We start from the raw sequence: 19,075 nt of genomic DNA, 5'->3' as shown, positions 1-19,075 counted from the left end.
ACTGAACCCCGGGTCCTTTGGCATGCAAAGCATGTGCTCTACCACTGAACTACGGTCCTTCCCCCATTTTGCTATCATATTTGTGCAAATTGCCACGTCTGCAGTTTTCTCCTTCACAGGACGTGTCCCTTCCCTTCCCTTCCCTTCCCTTCCCACTCCCACTCCCACTAAGAATTAAGAATGTGAAATGGAGTGTTATTCTCAGAAAAGCTCAGAATTATTCCCTTTGAGGGCCTTTAAAAATTGAGTGGCTAATGCCTCAAGTGTGTCTACTACCCACCTATTCCTAACCCCCGTTCCCACGCTCTCCCAGCCTACGAGGAATTCTTCCCCACATGGTGCAACCTCTCCCTTCAATGAGCCCCACTAAGTCAGGCCGATAGAGATGAGAAAAAAGCCGTCTTTGGACCCATTTCCGGTTGCCTCTTCCGCCCATACTCTTACGTCACATCCGGGCTAACTTCTTTCTGTCGTCCCTTCCTCTTAGAAGTCTCCGGCTATATTTGGGTCCCATATTCCCTTCCTACGCGCAGCCACAAGATATTCTATTGTACGATGTTCTATTATATAATATTATATGGAGAACGGGTTTAAAAGAAAGCGGACACGGCGCCGGAAATGACGGAAGCATAGGGACGGAAACAGCGCTGGGAAGCATTTCTAACTCACGCATTTTATTTTATTATTTATTTCGATGGAAATGTAAAGGCAGAAATAGCATCGGGAGGCCTTTTTAAGCAACACATTTAATTAAAAAAAAAGTAAAAATAAAACGTGTTACTTAAAAAGGCTTCCCGGCGCTGTTTCCGTGCCTCCGTCATTTCCGGCACTGTGTCCACTTCCTTTTAAACTCCTTCCTCACGGGAAGCCTTTTAAATTAAGAAAATGTATGTCACTTCCTCCGAGTCAGGGTTCCTCCCTTTCAAAGGAATAAGAAAAAGATCGCCCCATCGCTGCCGGTCTTCCTCTAAGAAGGAAGCGGAAGTGACGTCCGGCACCCAGTAGTTAGTGGGAGAGCCGGAAACAGAGAGGGGGAAGGGCCGGGCCCGGGAGCCGGAGGGAGCCGCGGAGCCGCCGCCGCCGCCCCTACCGGGACCCCAGGTACACGGCCGGGCTTCCTGGGCGCATGCGCGGGGCATCCTTGTTGTTTGGGTCCGTTCGTGCCTCGTGTTAGGGGCGAGGGCGCCCGGGAAAGTTGGTTGCTATAGAGACAGGAGTTTAGTGGGGCTGGGGGAGGACGGAGGAGGGCTGCCAGTGGGGGTCGGAGGGAGGAGGGATCGTGGCGGTTTTCCAGTGGGGCAGCGAGGGCTGTGAGAAGCCTTCCGATAGAGTGGTGGGGGGAGGTTGGTGTTCAGGGTCGGGGCTCCCTGTGAAAGAAGGGAGGGCTCCCCCCAGGTTCAAGGAAAGGGCATCCAGGCTCTTAGGGGGTGGCAACTTTCCCGAAAGAAGGCTTTTCATACTGGCCTGGGGGTGGGGATAATTTATTTATTTTGTTTAGAGCATTTTTACCCCACTCTTCAGCCGAAAAAGGCTCCCAGAGTGGCTTACAAAGGCTAATATTAAGACAGGCCCTGACCTCAGGCTTACAATCTAAAAGACACGACACAAAAGGAAAAGGATGGGGAGGGAGGGAGGAGGGGAAGAGAAGCAAATACATGGGACATGGTCCTTCTCAAGGGACCAAAACGGGCAACAGCTGTCTTCTAGATTTCATCTGCTTACTTGATTTACTTTTAGATTTTCTGGGGCAGGCTCAGAGGAAGTGGGCTCATTTCTTTGCTTAGAGAGGTGAGGATTATAGAAGCACAGGGGGTTTGCGTTGGGTTCTATGATGGGTATTGGTTGGGAAGGCCTTATGGGGGAAATGGATGCTCAGGTGTTGCTATGGTAACAGGAGGGCGTTGGTCGGGTTTTCTCCCTTCTTTGGCTTAACTTCATCTTTCCTCCCCCAACCACATTTCCTTATCACCCCTTCTCTTTAAAGTTCCAGATGTCATTGGCAAATGATATCAGCCGATGAAGCAGAGGGCTGAATTTTGGGATGGGATGATTAAGTTGGTGTAGCTTTCCACTAGTGGTAAATATGAATGGAGAAGAGGAGAAAGAAGGGCTTTTCCTAGGCCTAGGGGATAATCTGCACATTCTGTTAGCGTTGAAAAGGAGTATTGGGGCACCATATTAGGGTTTTTCTCTTCTTCTGTTCTCCCCATCCCAGTGACACAAGTAATAATGATGGAAGTTCCTTGAGCGTGCAGAGAATAATTGCTTTTGTAGCAAGGCATTCTTCCTCCTATCCAGATAATCTCACTCAAACTGAGCCTTCCCCAATCTGGTGCCCTCCAGATGTGTTGGACTGCAACTCCCACCACCCAGCATGGCATGCTGGCTTGGGATGATGCGAGTTGTAGTCCAGCACCAGGTTGAGGGACGCTGTGGACCTAACTAGACCAGATATAGTCTGCATTCGGGGCTCTTTGTAGTATTACACAAGGGGTAAAAGGTAGATGGGACACAATTTGCAGGAACCTGTGAAGTAGCTCTGAGAGACTGCCTCTGATACCAACTGTCCCATATAACAGGTCCTGCCTACATTGGCTGTATAGAAAGCATGCGTTTTCCTGCCTCCAAGCTGCAGAACAGACTTTCAGTAATCTAGTGGGAGGATATGCAGACATCGTCTATATTGAGTCTCTTTCTTTTTTTATATATATATATAGGCTGCTTGAGTGGGTTTGGCTACAGTGTATGAAATGTCTCTTAGTACTGCTAGCAGGTGCTTCACAAGTGTGGAGAAGGTATAAGGGATTCACCATATAGATTGTTAGGCTCCACCTCTCTTGATATTCCTTTTGTTTCTTCCTAGTGGTCAGGAAATAGTGTAAGACTGAACATAGGATTGGAGTCCCTGCTATCCTTTGGCTTTTACTGTTCTGATGGGGAGATTTTTTGGAAGGTGTGTTTCACGTGCTCATCATAATTGTATGCCTTGATAAGAATTTTATTAAATTGAATTGACCACAGTTTATTCTTTTATACATTACCCTGGAATCCTTTTGATGAAAGGCAGTTTAGGAACATTTTTTAACAAATAAATTGCTATTCCTGCAGGGGGCAAGATGGCTGAAATCAGCGATCTTGACCGCCAGATTGAACAACTGCGGCGCTGTGAGCTCATCAAGGAGAGCGAGGTCAAAGCCCTCTGTGCCAAAGCCAGGTGAGTGTTGACAGACATCTTAATAGCTGTTCTGAGGATGTGATATGCAGCTGATTATGGTGAGGAGTGGCTGAGTGTGATACATCTCCTTCTCTCAACAGAGAGATCTTGGTGGAAGAAAGCAACGTCCAGAGAGTAGATTCTCCAGTAACAGTGAGTCAGGGTTTGTGGAAATGTTCAGTGGTATTTTGAGACTGGCATGATGGTAGCAATTGTCATATGAGCGCTTTTATTTTTCCCAATCCTGATGAATCTTTCTTTCCAGGTTTGTGGGGATATCCATGGCCAGTTCTATGACCTTAAAGAGCTCTTCAGGGTGAGTACTGCCATCTGGCCAGTTCCACAGTGGCATTCTGTAGCTTTCAAGCTCTTGTGGGCAATTTCTTTATGTATTATTTGTCTTCCTGCTACAGGTGGGTGGTGATGTGCCTGAAACCAACTATCTCTTCATGGGAGATTTTGTCGACCGTGGCTTCTACAGTGTCGAAACATTCTTGCTACTGCTGGCGCTCAAGGTTAGGAGGTTCCCTGATAAATTCAAGAGTATTGAATGTTAGCTTTCCTTGCTGTACTTGTATGGACTGTACATGCCTTTCAAGTGCCAGGAGTTGCAGGTCATAACTTTTCATGATTGTGGTCTAACATGGTTCAATACCCTTCTCCTTACAGGTCCGCTACCCTGACCGGATCACCTTGATCCGTGGCAACCATGAGAGCAGGCAGATCACCCAGGTATATGGGTTTTATGATGAGTGCCTGAGGAAATACGGCTCCGTCACTGTGTGGCGCTACTGCACTGAGATCTTCGACTACCTCAGCCTCTCTGCCATCATTGATGGCAAGGTGAATGTTTGTAGAGTGTCTGTATGTGCGTGTGAGGGAATATTTATTTGTATAGCGCTATCATTGTGCGTTGTGCTTTACAGAGTACAAGAGGACAGGGATGTGCCCCAAGGAACTTACAGTCTAATAAACAATTTGGTTTTCTGGAATGGAAGCTGAGTTCAATGGTTAAAATAAAGTGGGAAGGCAACATCAAGGGTCACAGGCTAAGGTGATTGGAGGGGAGGAACAGCGGCTTACAGGTCCTGTTCAGCCCTAGGACTTTAATATGCAGCTTTCCAAATGTATATATGCTTCTTTTCTGTTGCAGATTTTCTGTGTCCATGGTGGTTTATCCCCATCCATCCAGACGCTGGACCAGATCCGAACGATAGATCGCAAACAGGAAGTTCCCCATGATGGTCCCATGTGCGATCTTCTCTGGTCTGACCCTGAAGGTATAACTGTGAGTGCAGTGGGATGTGCGTGTGTGTGTAATCAGTGAATACTGGATATGGTAGTGTTATGGTGGAGATTGGTTTTGTTCCAGAAAAACTCTTAAGTCAGTTTGCATTGGGAGCAGGGTATAGTAAGATGGGTAGAAGAGTGTGATGCCTTTAATTCTGACGGGAACTCTCACCAACTTTTATCTGATCCTGTGAATCACTGGTTTTGTACTCAAGAGAGCCCACAAGTGGTTTTATGGAGCTCTGAGTACTCTGTGATAGCTATCTAATTAATCTGTCTTGGGCTTTCAGTCCTCAGTCTCATGGGCAGGGCTTCGATTATGGGAGGGCAGTGAACTATATAGCCTTTATGGTGTGGGTGTTGGACCCTGTGCAGCCTGAGGGCTGAATTCCATTGTGTTGCAGTGGCTGGGAAAGTACTGGATGATCAGTGGTTGTGGGGAAAAGGGGGTGAGGCGGGGCCAGGAGAAGGAGCCATGACTATGTGGGGACCCCTGGAGGGCCAGATTGGGACCCCTGGAGGGCCAGATTGGGACCCCTGGAGGGCCAGATTGGGACCCCTGGAGGGCCAGATTGGGACCCCTGGAGGGCCAGATTGGGACCCCTGGAGGGCCAGATTGGGACCCCTGGAGGGCCAGATTGGGACCCCTGGAGGGCCAGATTGGGACCCCTGGAGGGCCAGATTTGACCTCTGGGCCTGAGGTTCTGCACCCATGCTTTATGGATTTAAAGCCTAATCAGTGGTCAGTGAGCCAAAGAAACACTAGAACAGCTGTAAGCAGCCTGGTCCCCTCCAGATGTTTTGAGCTTCAACTCTCATCAGCCTCAGCCAGCATGGCCTTTGTCAGGAGTGCTGAGAGTTGTAGTCCAACACATCTCGAGGGCACCAGGTTGGGGTCACCTGCAAGAACTCTGGGTCTCCCACTAAAGGAGGTCAGGGGTTTTGTGCCCCTTTCCTAGCTCCCAAGTTCTTGTTTAAAGGAGTAGGCTGGCAAAAAGGGGAAATGGAGTAACCCTCTGTGGTGGACTTTGGAGGCTTTCTACAAAAAGAAATACTACCAATCTTAACTTACGCCTCACATGCCCTCCTGCAGGCTGCTGATCAGCTTTGTCCTGCAAGCTCATTAAGTACAGATACCTTCTTCTCCTGGATCATGCCTGGCACTTGGTTTCCTTTGCGTCATAATCTTTGCAGTTCTGCTTTTGCAGACACTACAGGCTGGGGGGTGAGCCCTCGAGGTGCTGGCTACTTATTCGGCAGCGATGTGGTGGCACAGTTCAATGCAGCAAACGACATCGACATGATCTGTCGGGCGCACCAGCTGGTCATGGAAGGGTACAAGTGGCACTTCAATGAAACAGTTCTTACAGTGTGGTCAGCTCCCAACTACTGCTACCGGTGAGGAGATGGAAGGGATGGGCAGATATGGCTAGCCTCAGGCTGTGGAAGGGAATCCTGGAGGGCGAAGGAGCTTTTAAGCTGATGGGTTACCAGGAGATGTGGCATTGATGAAATCTGGATACCCCTTTTTAACCCCTTTCCTCCACATGCAGATGTGGGAATGTGGCAGCCATCTTGGAACTGGATGAACACCTTCAGAAGGAATTTATCATCTTTGAAGCAGCCCCTCAAGAAACGCGGGGCATCCCGTCTAAGAAGCCTGTTGCGGACTACTTCCTGTGAATGCCTCTCTTATCTTTCCTCATATGTCGCTTCTGTTTTCTATCCTGGCTGGGGTGGGCAGCCTTTTTTTCAATTTTTGGCAGGGTTCAGGTCTCTTCTCCCCCCCCCCTTGTCTTTCCCAATAAATTCTCAGTTCTGGACCCCTTAGACTGAACTGGCCATCTTTTCCCACACTACTGAATCCTAGCCTTTATGGTAACTTCAGGGCTGCTCTAATTTGTACGCTCCATCTAAAATGCTTCTTAGGGTTTTTAGTCAGTGGAGAAACCCAGAACTCTTTTGCTGTCCAATCAACCCATGCAGAAAATGAGAGAAGCTGTAGTAGGGTTCTCTGATTTGGAGAGGAGTGACTGACAGCTGTCTGACTCATCTCTAGTGCTTCTCTATGCTTTAGAAGGACTGGAAATTAGTAGAGAATGTATCTGACAGATAATTGGATTTGGAAATAAGGAGAAATCAGTGGCTAAAGAATATCTGAAGCTGTTAGGACTAAATCTCTGGATTAGTTTCCTGTTTCTATGCCTCTTAGGTGCTTCCTGGTTTAACTCTTTTCTGGTCAGCTGACCTTGGAACTCTTATAGTTTTCGTGCCATTCCATAACATTTAGGCAGAGAAGCAGGAATTGCTTTAAACCTTGCTGTGCCTGGTTGCTGGCAGACCTGGAACACTGGTTTTTTGGCACTTCAGAATATAGTCTGCTTAAACTACATGGAATAGATTGATCTAGATTAGGAAGTGGTTCCTTTGTCTGCTGCCACCTCTTGTTCCCAGCTTTTTGGCCAGTGGAAGGTTAGACCCCAATGTATTGTACCAGAAAGTCCTGACCTTTCAAAAAGTAGTAGTCCTTTGGATCGCTGGAGGATCCACATGCTATATGGAATCCATTCAACTTTGGTGGTGGATTTATTAAGTCTTTTATTGGCAGATCTTTATCCTGGTACTCCTCCTTCCTGCCCTTCTTCTCCCTGTGTGGGGAGACTGGGACCACATCACGCTAATTAATTTGACCAATGGGGCATGTTCTCTATTTCTCTCCCTCTGGTATCCTGCCCCCTGTGGGGTGGTGTATCCAAATTCCATCCATTCCCAGGGTCAAAATTCCCCATCCCTCTTCCTTTATTCCTGTGAAGGAATACTTGGTCGAGATACCTATTTAGAGTTTGGGGAGGGAGGAACTTCCTGCCACTTTTCTTACGTTTAGGGGGGGCTTTTCCCTCCATCTCCCATGATGTGTCTCTTGCTCTAATTTTATTTTGTTTTCATTTTGGTTTTTTTCCTATTTACAACTTTTAGATAAAAAATTCTAATAAAACTAAGAAAAAATTGACATCTTGTGCATTGCATATTTTTCCTGCCACATGGTTTTATGAGCAGAGTGCATGTTGAGTGCTGCAGAAATGTCTAGTCTAATCTGCATAGATGTTCGCCCCGCTACCCTTGTCAGTCCTTGTTGCCTTCTTAAGCTTCTTGCAGAGAGATGGAGACTAGTTCTGTAAGAGAAGGTTTTCATCTCCTATACTAGCTGTAACTGATGATAGGAGAATCATAATGGGCTTAAGTCATGTCAGATGGAATCTGTGTCTGCTGTGGAACTTGTCTGCTCTTTGTCCATATCATCTTTTTTATAAACAAGTTTCCAGTTCATTTGCTGCTGCTGCCACACACCACCACAACCATCACTGCTTCAGGCCCAAAATGATGTGTTGTGCAGATGTTGTAACTGAGAACTCCTGCCCTAATTTATTTCAAGCTGACTTGGTGTGATGTTTTAAATGAATTGCTGTAGCCTCCTCAAGTGTAAATAAAACCAGCTAGGCAGTTTAGTAGAAGTTTTTTTCCTACCAGGGAAGAAACTAAAAGGCAGAAACCTAGGCTGGAACTTGAGTGTTCTAACTTACATACATATGTCATGGAAGAAGGCAAACATACAGTATGTTATGGCCTTAAAGGGATTTAATTATAAGATAAGTAGGATACAAACACTTTTACCCCTTCTCTTCCTTAAATGGACAATAATGAAGGAAGAAACACGATAAACACATTATGAGCAACAACAACAAAAGAATAGAGTACCTGGGAGACAGGATTCCAGGTTTTGTGGGAGGAGGAAGAGTTAGAGCATAGGTGGCTGTGAGCCTGGATAGCTAGAGGGCGCCCCGTAGACACGAGGGGGAGGTGGGTAGGGTGTGAAGCTGAACTTGAAAGGGGGGAAGGAGGAGGCATCTGGTGGTTCTGTCCCCCCAAGGAAAGGAATAATATCCAGGCCGTTCCAACTCGTTGGGAGCACTGCTCTCAAATCTGATTGCTCAGGAGGTGACTTGGTGGTCGGGGAAGATGGAGGAGCTGCCATTTCTTGACTTGGGCTGTGAAAAAAGATAGGGTAAGTCAAACACTGAAAACAGATGGCTGGCTAGACATTCCTACCTTCCACATTTGTGTGTCTGCACAACTGTACCTTCCCACAGATAGCTTAGTTTTTCTGTATACTCCATTTGGTTTAGTTTCCCCATAGCTACTACTGCCATGTGTGTTCCTTTTGCATGTGCATGCTTCTGCATCTTCTCCCTCCCCAGTTTGCATATATTTCTTAATCTACCCTGTTATTTCCTTGCTCCCTGTTCATTCCACTGAAAAGAAATGCCAAATTCTTCCATGGCACCCTGTGCAAAATAATATGCACAGACTATTACAGAATGCCCTTCATGTGCTGGCTTGGGTGCATGAATAGGATGCAAGATGTTCATAGGCCAAAGGATCATAAACTCTGGTGAGAGCCCACATTCAAGTGATGTGGGGGTTTCTCAGAACTCCAATACAAAGGAACTTGCAAATGTAACTGAAGAGATGTTTGAAATGGATGAATGGGAATATCTTGTGAATGATAACAGCTGCCATCAGATTGTAAGCCTGAGGGCAGACACTGTCATGTTACTTATCCTAAGCTGCTCTTGGAGCCTTTTTGATTAAAGGGTGGGGTAAAAAATGCTGCAAAGAAATAAATCAGATGCTGGGCTGGCACATACAACTAGTGGTTCCTCTTAGACAAGCATGAGTGTAAGAAGCCATGTGAGGGTCCCTGTTTACTCACTAAAGGCTGCAGGTATATTTTTGACAGGTCCTACTAATCTACATGTGAAGACAGATGTAAGTTTTTAGGGTCTTGCCACAGTGGGTTTTTCATCCATGGTATGAAACTTAGATTTACAAATGTACCTTAACAGTATATTAAATGCTTTAACGTTAAGGAATGTTTTAAACTGGATTCTTGCACTGAGCAGGGGGTTGACTCGATGGCCTAAATGGCCCCTTCGAATTTTATGATTCTATGAAATGCAGGATTAGCCATCACTCTGGCGCATTGCCTTGCTACTTAATTTTTTTTAAGCAAACAGCCCGTTAATGTGCATGTGTATGTTTATATATCTGTCTCCCCCCCACCCTCAGTGAGGTAGATGTGTTGGTAATATCACAGGTGCTAGCCAATACCCCCTGCCCCCAGGGCAGTACCAATCTTCAGACTAAAGAAAAACAATGTGAACCTCAAATGATGCTAAAACATATTTGCAGAAGTGCTCCAACTTCCTTGTTGTGCTTAATAGATTAGAGTATAGCATAACCTTTACCAGTATGAGCTAAAAAAAATTTGGACAATGGATACTTTTTTAAAAAATTAAGTTTTTAAATGGAATATGTAGCTACAGTTAATTCCGTTATGTTTGATTATCTATAGCTACATCTAAAAACATGTTAAAGGAGCCTGTTGTCTGAACTATACTTCTGAAGTTGTTTTTAGTTGCCTCTAGAATATTGTTATACTCTAATATATCAGGTGTGATGAGAAATTGGACCACTTCTGCAAATAAAACAGCTTTCTTTAGCACACATTTGGCTAGCTTTTTGCAGCCAGTTGAAAGTAGCCACACTGGAACCTTTCAAAACTATCTTCAGAGCTCAGTACAAAGCAAAATAAGGTACATTGGTATTAAATACAGTGGGGGCACTTTTGGATCAGCCCTCCTCTCCTAGAAAAATCACTATACCTGTGTTCACCCTTGGATTGATTTCTTTAGCCTAAAAGGGAAACTTACACTAAATATGTGAGATGATCCAGTTCACCCAGAAATGCTGCTAACCCTCCATTTTATGAAGCTGGAAGGCAATCCTTGGGTTAATGAGTGGTAGGGAATGTAATGTGAGTGGCTAGATCCTTTTGTGCTCACCTGCAGTAGGGTGGTGGTGCTGCTCGCAAACCATGGAAGGCAGCTGGATGCTGCACGTAAGCCTCAGCCCCACTGGGATTGGTCCCTGCAGGGGGGTAGAAGGAGCAGGAAGGTTGAGGGAGCGCAGGTGGTTGCTGTTGCTCAAGAGGTGTCTCCTCTGTCAAGGTGGAGTCGCAGGGACCTTTCTTGCTCTCTAGGTAGAGGGGAGTGTGTGGGGTGGGGGGGAGGAAGAGAATATAAGATTATAATGGGAAAGGTAATAAAACAGGAACTATATGAGGGAATTGTATGGATCAAGTAAGCAGGTATTCTTATGAAAAATGTGGCATATTGGGAAGGAACTCTTGCAGAATACACAACTAAAAAAAAATCCAAAATAACAGGTTCTCTGGAATGTATGGAATAAAGAAAGAATCCATTATATGGGGCTGTGACCTCGGGCAAGGGCCCTCTAGCAAGCTTATGCTATGAGGGCAGTAGTTTGGGATGCGATTATATTTGTGGAAAGAGGCAATTCATACCAGGCCATAGTATCTGAAAGATTATGAAATGGAGGGACTGGTTTAATGGGTTAGAGGTCTTGAGGAAGAGTGATGGGGTTATGTGGAGGGGATAGCAAAGGTCAACCCATGAGAGGAAGCAAGAGGGGATCAATGTGTGTGTGTGTGCGCGCGCGCATGTAAGTTGACTGGCTTTATAAGGGAAGAGATGGGTACACAGAGCTGTGAGCAGCTACCTAGAATTATGGGTGGTCAGCAAATCTACAGTACATCTCCATAAGTAATCCTCAGTTTGTTCATTATATGCAGAGGAATAGTATCCTTTCCTTTAGGGAGATGGAGGAATACAGACTGAAGGAGAAGGCTTATGAAGCTAAGTCACAGAATAAGGTGTGTATGCTTCTCTTACCATTTTCCCCCACGTTGGCTTCACATTCATTTGCCTTCATCTTCCTCTTGATTCGAGCCTCACGCTCCCTATATTTTGTAATGGAACCACAGTAAGATGGGGGTAAAACAATGGTGGAGGTTCAGACTGCTTTCCAGGTTCATGCGATTCTCTAGGCTGGTTTGCTTTTTTCTCTAGTGAAGCCAACCCCATCTGCTTGTGGTGCAGCATCCCCTTGTTAGTGGTGGTTCTTCTGGTTAGCCAACTTGTTGGGAAGGGCATCTTTAATGCCAGCTAACGTGGAGAAAACCACAGCTCCTCAGTGTATGACAATGACCTCCTCAGTTCCGCTTACCTTTTGCTATTCATGCCATTCTCTCGGAAGCCTTTTGCAAAAGGGTTGCTCTCTATCTTCATTTGGGTGATCTGAGGGAGAATAGGTGTGTTTTAGTCTTTAAAGTACACAAGTAATTTGGTCAGTATCCTGAGTATCTTTCTTCCCACTTTTGTACTAAATTGTTAAATATAATGAAATATGAACAAATAATATTTAACTTACATTCAACTTACTTAGGTTACAGAACCTGAACTTTCCAAGAGCAGTATTTGGATTTTGTTTTGTGTGTGTGTGCGCGCATGCAGAATACATATACCTCTATGGAGGGATGAAGGAGAGAATGACAGAAGTTGAAGAGTTGTTTTGGGAGGAGTTCTAAGAGGACTTGAACATGTACAGGCTGAGGGAAATTGTGCTAAATTAAAATAACAGGCCTATGTAAACCTAGAATGTTGATATTGGCCTAGATAGCATCTGCCACCTCTGCTAAATTGCTCAAGAAGTGTGGCGAGTGGTGGATTCAGATTCCAATTAATGGTTTTGGGCCAGGGGTCGCCAACATGGTGCCCATAGGCCCCAATGTGTCCCAGGGAATCCCCTTTGGTACCTACCAGGGTCCGTGCCCTACCTGATTTTCATCTAATTTTTTACATTAAAAAAAAAAATTAACTGGAAATCTAGCATCCTACAATGCGAAAAGCTGCCTTCCAGCACCATTTTTATTTGGATTCAAAAGTACGGTTTTGTGTTTTGGCACTCAGACTCTACCTTTACCTTGTACTTAGGTTCTTGGGCAAATTATTTTTCCTATAGGCCCACCAGTTTGCCTTCTGGGAAATGAGGGTTTTGTGACCAACCACACCCACCATGGCAGCCATTTTATGAAGAGCAAGCCCCCCCATAGCAGTCATTTTGTGAGAGCACCCACAACACATTCTCAAAATTCCAAATGTGCCCACTGACCCCAAAAGATTAAAATCTGGGTATTTCCTTGATAGGGGTGTAGTTGTGAATGGAAAATCAGTCCACTGGCCTTGAGAAGCTGCCTGGCCTACAGAATTTTAACAACACTTGTATATACCCTGGCATGATAAGAAGCTACCTTTAGTATTGAATTGGCAGCATTTGGGTAGGTTGAAGCAACTTCTATCTCTGGTTTGTAGCCAGTATTCTCAATCTTAATCTTACCTCCTGTTCCCCTGCCCTGTCACCCAGCAACAACAACTAATTTAGCCACAAAGGAGTGGAATTGTTTTGGTGGGAAGAAAACAAATTCAATTCTCCTTGGAATACAAGGTGCTGCATTCTGGGTGCTGCATTCTGAGCACCTGAATTTGTTCTCCTCACTGGTACTGGTTTATATTTCAATATGAGGGCTAGTGTTGATACTGAAAGGTTTTCTGTATGTTTTTACATGTATAAATTAACTGCCTGAGGTGGGTTTGCATGTAAGGTTTCTGTGGCTGCTTCTGGGTCTAAATGTGTGTCTGTGTCTATCACAATGAGTTTTTTCTAATCACAGAAGTAGCCACTCCACCAGGCTAGCACTTATTTAACAGGGGGTAGCTAGATGTAATAAATTTGCGCTAGTTCTTGGGGATTTGTCCTTACATTTTGTCACAAACTGTAATTTTGTCACAAATTTAGAACAGCTAAATTGAACTGAATTTAATACATATCCAAAGGATAAAAAGTAGGCCATATGGACCTTTTATGGTTTGAACAACTACTGCAGGTGTGAGGGCAGATATTGGAGGGATATATGGAGTGGAAGGACTACAATAGAGGGACTACTTATGGAGGGCAGATGTATAGTTCAAAGGAGGTTGGACCACATAGAGTAAAAAATTGTATTCAGAATAAATTGTTATGGACAATAGGGGCATAAAGAGATGTGTCTGACATATCGTTAAATAGCAGAAGGGTACATTTTAGGACAAATATAGTAAAATATGGAACAGAAGAGACTGCCCCGACAAGAGTACAGCACAAGGACTATGTCTGAGTAGAATAAAGATACTTGAGGGAGAGACATGAAGGAATATAAAAGAGGTGGAAAGACACCCAGGAGAACAGAGTAATAAATAAGAATTGTCAAATGGGACACGTATAGATAATATAAATAATGAGGCCCATGTGGAGGCAGAAGGATACCATTAAACATGAGGTGTAAGAATATGAAGTGTAGGGATATGGCCAGAGGACAGGAGCTGAGGTAATTTAGAAGTGAAAGAATATGGAGGGAAGCAAGTATTCCCTAGCTGTACTGGGATAGAAATTGATGGGGCATATGTTGAAGGATGGAGGGCAAGTGAAATGTTGCTAAGGAGAGATGAAGGGTAGGGCTTCAGGCCTGAGGTAAAAGGAGCTGGCCTCCTTGAAAGTAGGCAAGCAGGGGATGGGAGGGTCATAGGAAGGAGAGTGTTTATCAATGGTGCTAGTCTTCATAGAGGTAACTTAATGTGAGTTCTGCCTAATTTCAGAGATGTAGAGGAAATGGGGTGGGGGTGGGGGAACTTTACTGAGCAGTGCTAACTCCCCCAAATGCCAAAGCTCAGGGGCCTGCTGCTATATTCCTGGAGGATGTTGTTAAATATGAAGAGCGAAAGAAACATAGCCAGAAGAGAGAAAAACTGAGGTAATTTACAAGTGGAGAAATACTGAGGGAAGCCAGCAATGTTTTAAACATGTGACATTTGGGTGATTTTTGAGTTTGTTGTGATTTTTAACCTTGCATTTTAAACAGTTCAGAGAGTGGTATAAAATTAAATCTGTAACAAGGCTACCTAGAAGGCCTTGCCCCTAATCCTAGACATGGTGGTTGCTAGTTAGCAGTGAGGGGGAAATGCCCATGTTCCAGGCCTGAGCCCTGGCGTTGCCTGGCCTAACACACTTAATAGTTATGAGGCTAAGCCTGGTGGTGGGGTGGGGAGTGCTTGTGAAAACGGAGCCCTGCCTTGGGGACCCATGGAATTGCCACACCTCTTTCACTGCCCTTGCTCAAAATGGTGGAGTTTATTTTGGAATAACAGGGGAGTCATGGCATCAGGAAAAAATGTATATTGAAGTGGGCACAGAAGGGACAACATGAACTTCTGGGGAGTCAGGTGAGCTTTGCCCCATATGCCAAATTTCTGAAAGAGAAATAATCATACCACGCTCCCATTTTAAACACATTTTCTCTGAAGGAAGGTCTATAGATACTTGAAAGTTAAAGCCATCACAAAGCATACCTAGGATTGCAACCTTATTTTAATTTCCAGTTTTATGTTTAATTATTATATGCATATGGAAAAGTGATTTAGTTATAATTTGCAGTCTGGAGATGAGGGGGTTGTGTGGGGAGGCTTCCTGCTTCTGGCACCATCCTTGAGAATGGGCCTTTTAAGAACAAATATTAAATTTATAACAATGGTCTTGCTCTCACCTGTGGGTTCTGGTAGGCTGTGACAGTCAGAAACTGGGTCTCAGGAAAGGTGAAGGAAGCGCAGCCACCTCCTGCCCCACGGCGTCCTCCAGCTCCAACCACATGTACCCGCGGCTGGTAACGGTGCATGGAGTGAACAATTAGCTAAGAGGGGCACAAAAGTCAGAGGTAAGTCATATACCTGTTTATGTACACATATGTTCCTCCTGCTATATCTCATTTTTATCCACCTCAGACTGATCCTTTATCTCTTTGTAGAATCAGGGCTCGTATGTGTTCTGTGATTCTGCACAAAGCACAGGTTTTGATATTAATTGCAGGTTTCACCATCCTGAGAATCTTGCCTTTCATTATTTATTAAAAAGGGGACTAAGATTCTAGTCCTTATGGCTGCTGAAATAGGCTTGAATGCCTGGTGAAATGGGCTGAGTAGGTTACTAGTAAACTGAATATGGGGCTTCAGTGAGCTGAATAGATCTTTGTCCCTCCTCATGAATAGTGGAAGCAAAATAAAGTACGCCTAAAAAACCAATAAGTGTAAATATGCTCAGTATGCATAATTTACACATGTTGTGGAATTTCTTTTCTTGATTTCAGAATGCTTGCTTACCTCTGAGGCTGTCTTATTTTAAGCACAGGTTATACAAAGCCTTGAATATGGCTCCCCTTTGTATAATATATCTACCCCCATATATCTACTCCCAATAATCACTAATTGTTATTGGCCTAAAGAATTTTCCCATATAGCTGTCAATACCTTCCTTTAAATGGGTTCAACTTGGGTCTCTTCTTAAAGCCACCATCCCTTCCATATCCCCCCATTCCCCAAATGCTTTTCTTCCTCCCCTCCCCCAGTCATACATGTCCATGGGGGTCCAGTGTGTTGTTGGTGAGCTTGAGCCGGTGGAAGGATACAGGTTGGCGCATCCAGTGGGCACCTGATGCAGGTGAGTCAGGGTGGATGTAGACACGGTCCGGTGGTGGTAATTCAGCTTTGCCGCTGGCCTCCCATCGCTTGCCATGCCACTTGTAACGGGAGCCGCCTACTGGGACTACATCCACCAGCAGCAAGTACTTGGCTTCAGGATCCAGCCCTGTTACAGAAACTTTCAGCTGTGGAAACATCCGCCTGGGAAGATGATTAAAAACATGGGTCAGATGATTAAAAAGACAAGTAAATTTCTTGTTGAAGAATTTGGCCTGTGAGCCATAATGAAGGGGTACCTCCCACTCCTGGCAGCAACTGACTCTAGTTTTTGTTCACATTTGATGGTAACAATTTCAGAAAAATAAAACAGTGGTAGGAGTAAACTATATCTTTCTTGGCATCTATCATGTTCAGGGATAAATGAAGCAGATTGACTTCATATGATATACATCTCACCTGGCCCTTGGAATGGAACAGGTTTTCTACTGTGGCTTGCTTGAGTTAATGGAAGTCCCTCATACAGCATGTATGTGGAAGGTACATGCAGTTTGAAAGCATTCAAAATGCCCACATTAGACTGACCAGAGCAGATTCCTTTCCCAGATTCCTTGGTGCTCTAATTTCTGGTTTCCTTCTCTCCCCCAACCCTTTGAAATTTTTCATAGTGTTTCCCAGGTTGGGTCCCCAAAAGTTGGACTAAACTTCCATCATCCCCAGCCAGCATGGACAATGGTTGGTGGTGATGGGAGTTGTAGTCCAACAATATCTGAAGCTGGGAAACACTGAGAAAATGAAGAGAGATCGAAAGGTGGCTGGCTTTTGTTGCTGTCTCATTTCCATTAATCCTCCATTTCCTGACAGCCGCAAATTCTTTACCTCCTCCTATTTCTCCCTTTCCTTCTCTTCAAAATATTGTTGCCATTATATTAATTCAGTAAGGAATAGGAAAGTCAGTCTCACTCATTCACATACCCCCCTCACCTATTTACCTATCTCTACCTGGTTAGGCCACAGTGGGAAACACATCTGGTTAGGCCCTTTGGCCATCTACTCCAACAGCCTGTTTCCCACAGTGGCCTAATTAGGTGTTTCTAGGAAACTCACGGGCAGGGCAGGGCAGAAACAGGCTTCCCATGCTATGGCTTCCCAGCATCTGGTACTCACAGGTATCCTGCCTCTGAAGCTAGAGACTCCATTTAGCTATCATGGCTAATAGCTGCAGTTAGACCTATCACCTGTGAATTTGTCTAATCCCCTTCAAAAGCCATCTAAGCTACTGGCATGACCACATCCTATGGCAGTGAATTCCCTGAATTATGCATTATGTGAAAAAGTATTTTATAATCCTGCCATTCAATTTCTTTGGGTGTCCCCAAGCTTTAGTGGGGAGAGAGGAAGAAAAAATTAACTAACATGCACACATGCACTTTTTATCATGGTTCACTCTATAGGGTCTAAGAATGGCTTAGGCTGTAATTCTATACGTACATAGCTGGGAGCAAGTCCAATTGAACTTAATAGGACTTACTTCAGGGTAGACGTACATAGGCTTGTACTGTCAGTCTTTTAGGGAAAAGTTTTTATGGGCCTCTCATCTTCCTTATTATTAATTTTCATCTGGGGTAGTGCTTCAATTTCAGTGTTGAAAACTTTCAGTCTGCATAAGTCTAGAAACACTGGTTTTGCATATTCCAGGGCCAGTCTCTGGCACCGGGAGGGGTTCTGTGGTCTATCTCAAGGCAAACGCTTACCCCTGCTCGGTATCTCACCTGCCTGCCTTGGTGATGATCATCTCTGTGCCAATTCCACTGAATCGTTTCCAAAGCTCGCCATTCTCTAGGCTCATCCGTACTCCAGGGGGTAGGCGTGTTGTTGGTGGGGGACCTGATGGGAGTGCCTGACCTGACCCATAAGGGAGGCCAGGAGTGGTGGGGAGGAGGCGCCCTGGGGGTTCCAAGCCAGGGAAGAAGCTATCCAACTTGGGGGCAGCATCAAGGTCTGAGGGCAAGGAAGAGAAGCGAACAAGTTAGAGAAGAGAGTTAAGGTTGAGGGGTATTGGCTGATCTGTGTGGGGTGGGGGGAAGGGGACTGCAGGCAGGATTGAGGGGCATCCAGGAATTTGTCACCCTCCTGCTGGTTTCCGCCTGTTTTCTCTCCTACCCACCCCCGCCTTTTCCCCTGACCAGTTGGTCTTGGGTGCTAAATGTTCAGCTGATGGGGGGCGGGGGTGAGGGGAAAGCAAGCAGTGAAATTTATGTGAATTCTGCATCTCTGCTCCCCTTTTGCTCCCCTAGCCCTGGCCTCCCACTGGCCTGTCTATACCAACAGCTGCTTCCCTTCCTCTGGGTACCACTGTATTCATGTCCATCCTTTTGGTGTCCCAGACTCTGCCTCCTATTGTCCTTCCTCTCTGCTTTTACCAGTTTAATTTCTACTTTTCCCCCAGACATAAAACAATCCTAGCTTCTAACTCCCTCTGCCCTATCCAACCCTCTGAGAATTCTGTAGTTCTGGTTCCCAGTCCTGTTCTGCTTTAACCCACTCCTCTCCTGGCAATCCTAGGAGTCTGGGCTTATATCCTACCCCCTTGCTTTAAACCCGCTAGGCACCACTCTGCCCTCCCAAAGAACCTGGAGGGCCTGGCTCAGACTTCCTTCTGCTCCATCCTCTGATGAGGGCAAAAAAGCTCCCCACCCCTATTCGAATCTGTTCCAGCCACTCCTATTCTAGAAAATTGCAGGAGTTGTGGCTCTCAACCACCTCGGTTTCTTTTGCATAGGAAGCTTAGTTCCTATCTTCTTGCTCTAACATATCTATCACATTTCTATCCCACCCTTCTTCCAAGGAGCTCAGGGAGGCATACATTGTCTTTTCCCCACATCTCTTCACAACAACCTTGTGAGGTAGCTTAGATTAGGCTGGAAAATGGTGGCTGGCCCAAGGTCAGCTAATAAGCTTAATAGCTAAATGAGGATGTCCTTCAGCCCAGTCACCGGTGGAAATACCCAGCATTTCTAGCTCCTCTCCACTCTACCTTCCTTCAGCTTTTCATTTTCCTCCCGCCGCCACCACCACCGTGTCCCAATTT

At 45.3% G+C, this 19,075-nt stretch overlaps 2 protein-coding genes across 2 annotated transcripts; one reads left to right on the top strand and one right to left on the bottom strand.

Annotated features, from left to right (window-relative positions):
• Window positions 1-1,020: 1,020 nt before the first annotated feature.
• PPP4C (protein phosphatase 4 catalytic subunit) lies at window positions 1,021-7,514 on the top strand. The gene is made up of 9 exons (XM_084805767.1): window positions 1,021-1,101; window positions 3,109-3,214; window positions 3,316-3,367; window positions 3,480-3,530; window positions 3,628-3,729; window positions 3,884-4,057; window positions 4,368-4,494; window positions 5,713-5,902; window positions 6,058-7,514. The coding sequence occupies exons 2-9, from the start codon at window positions 3,117-3,119 to the stop codon at window positions 6,185-6,187; spliced, it is 924 nt and encodes a 307-aa protein (XP_084661893.1). The 5' UTR covers window positions 1,021-1,101; window positions 3,109-3,116; the 3' UTR covers window positions 6,188-7,514.
• Window positions 7,515-8,124: 610 nt separating this feature from the next.
• Window positions 8,125-17,979, bottom strand: TBX6 (T-box transcription factor 6). Its single transcript, XM_084805766.1, has 7 exons — window positions 17,757-17,979; window positions 15,921-16,188; window positions 15,060-15,203; window positions 11,651-11,721; window positions 11,317-11,384; window positions 10,408-10,600; window positions 8,125-8,550 (listed from the first exon to the last, which is right to left on the bottom strand). The coding sequence occupies exons 1-7, from the start codon at window positions 17,831-17,833 to the stop codon at window positions 8,301-8,303; spliced, it is 1,071 nt and encodes a 356-aa protein (XP_084661892.1). The 5' UTR covers window positions 17,834-17,979; the 3' UTR covers window positions 8,125-8,300.
• Window positions 17,980-19,075: the final 1,096 nt, after the last annotated feature.

The sequence above is a fragment of the Heloderma suspectum genome, chromosome 6 (genome assembly GCF_057233095.1).
Source record: "Heloderma suspectum isolate Gila_16-S chromosome 6, 16-S_ref, whole genome shotgun sequence".
NCBI classification, from domain to species: domain Eukaryota; kingdom Metazoa; phylum Chordata; class Lepidosauria; order Squamata; family Helodermatidae; genus Heloderma; species Heloderma suspectum.
The sequence above is the reverse complement of the archived record's forward strand: the minus strand, read 5'-3'. Positions and strand labels throughout refer to the sequence as shown.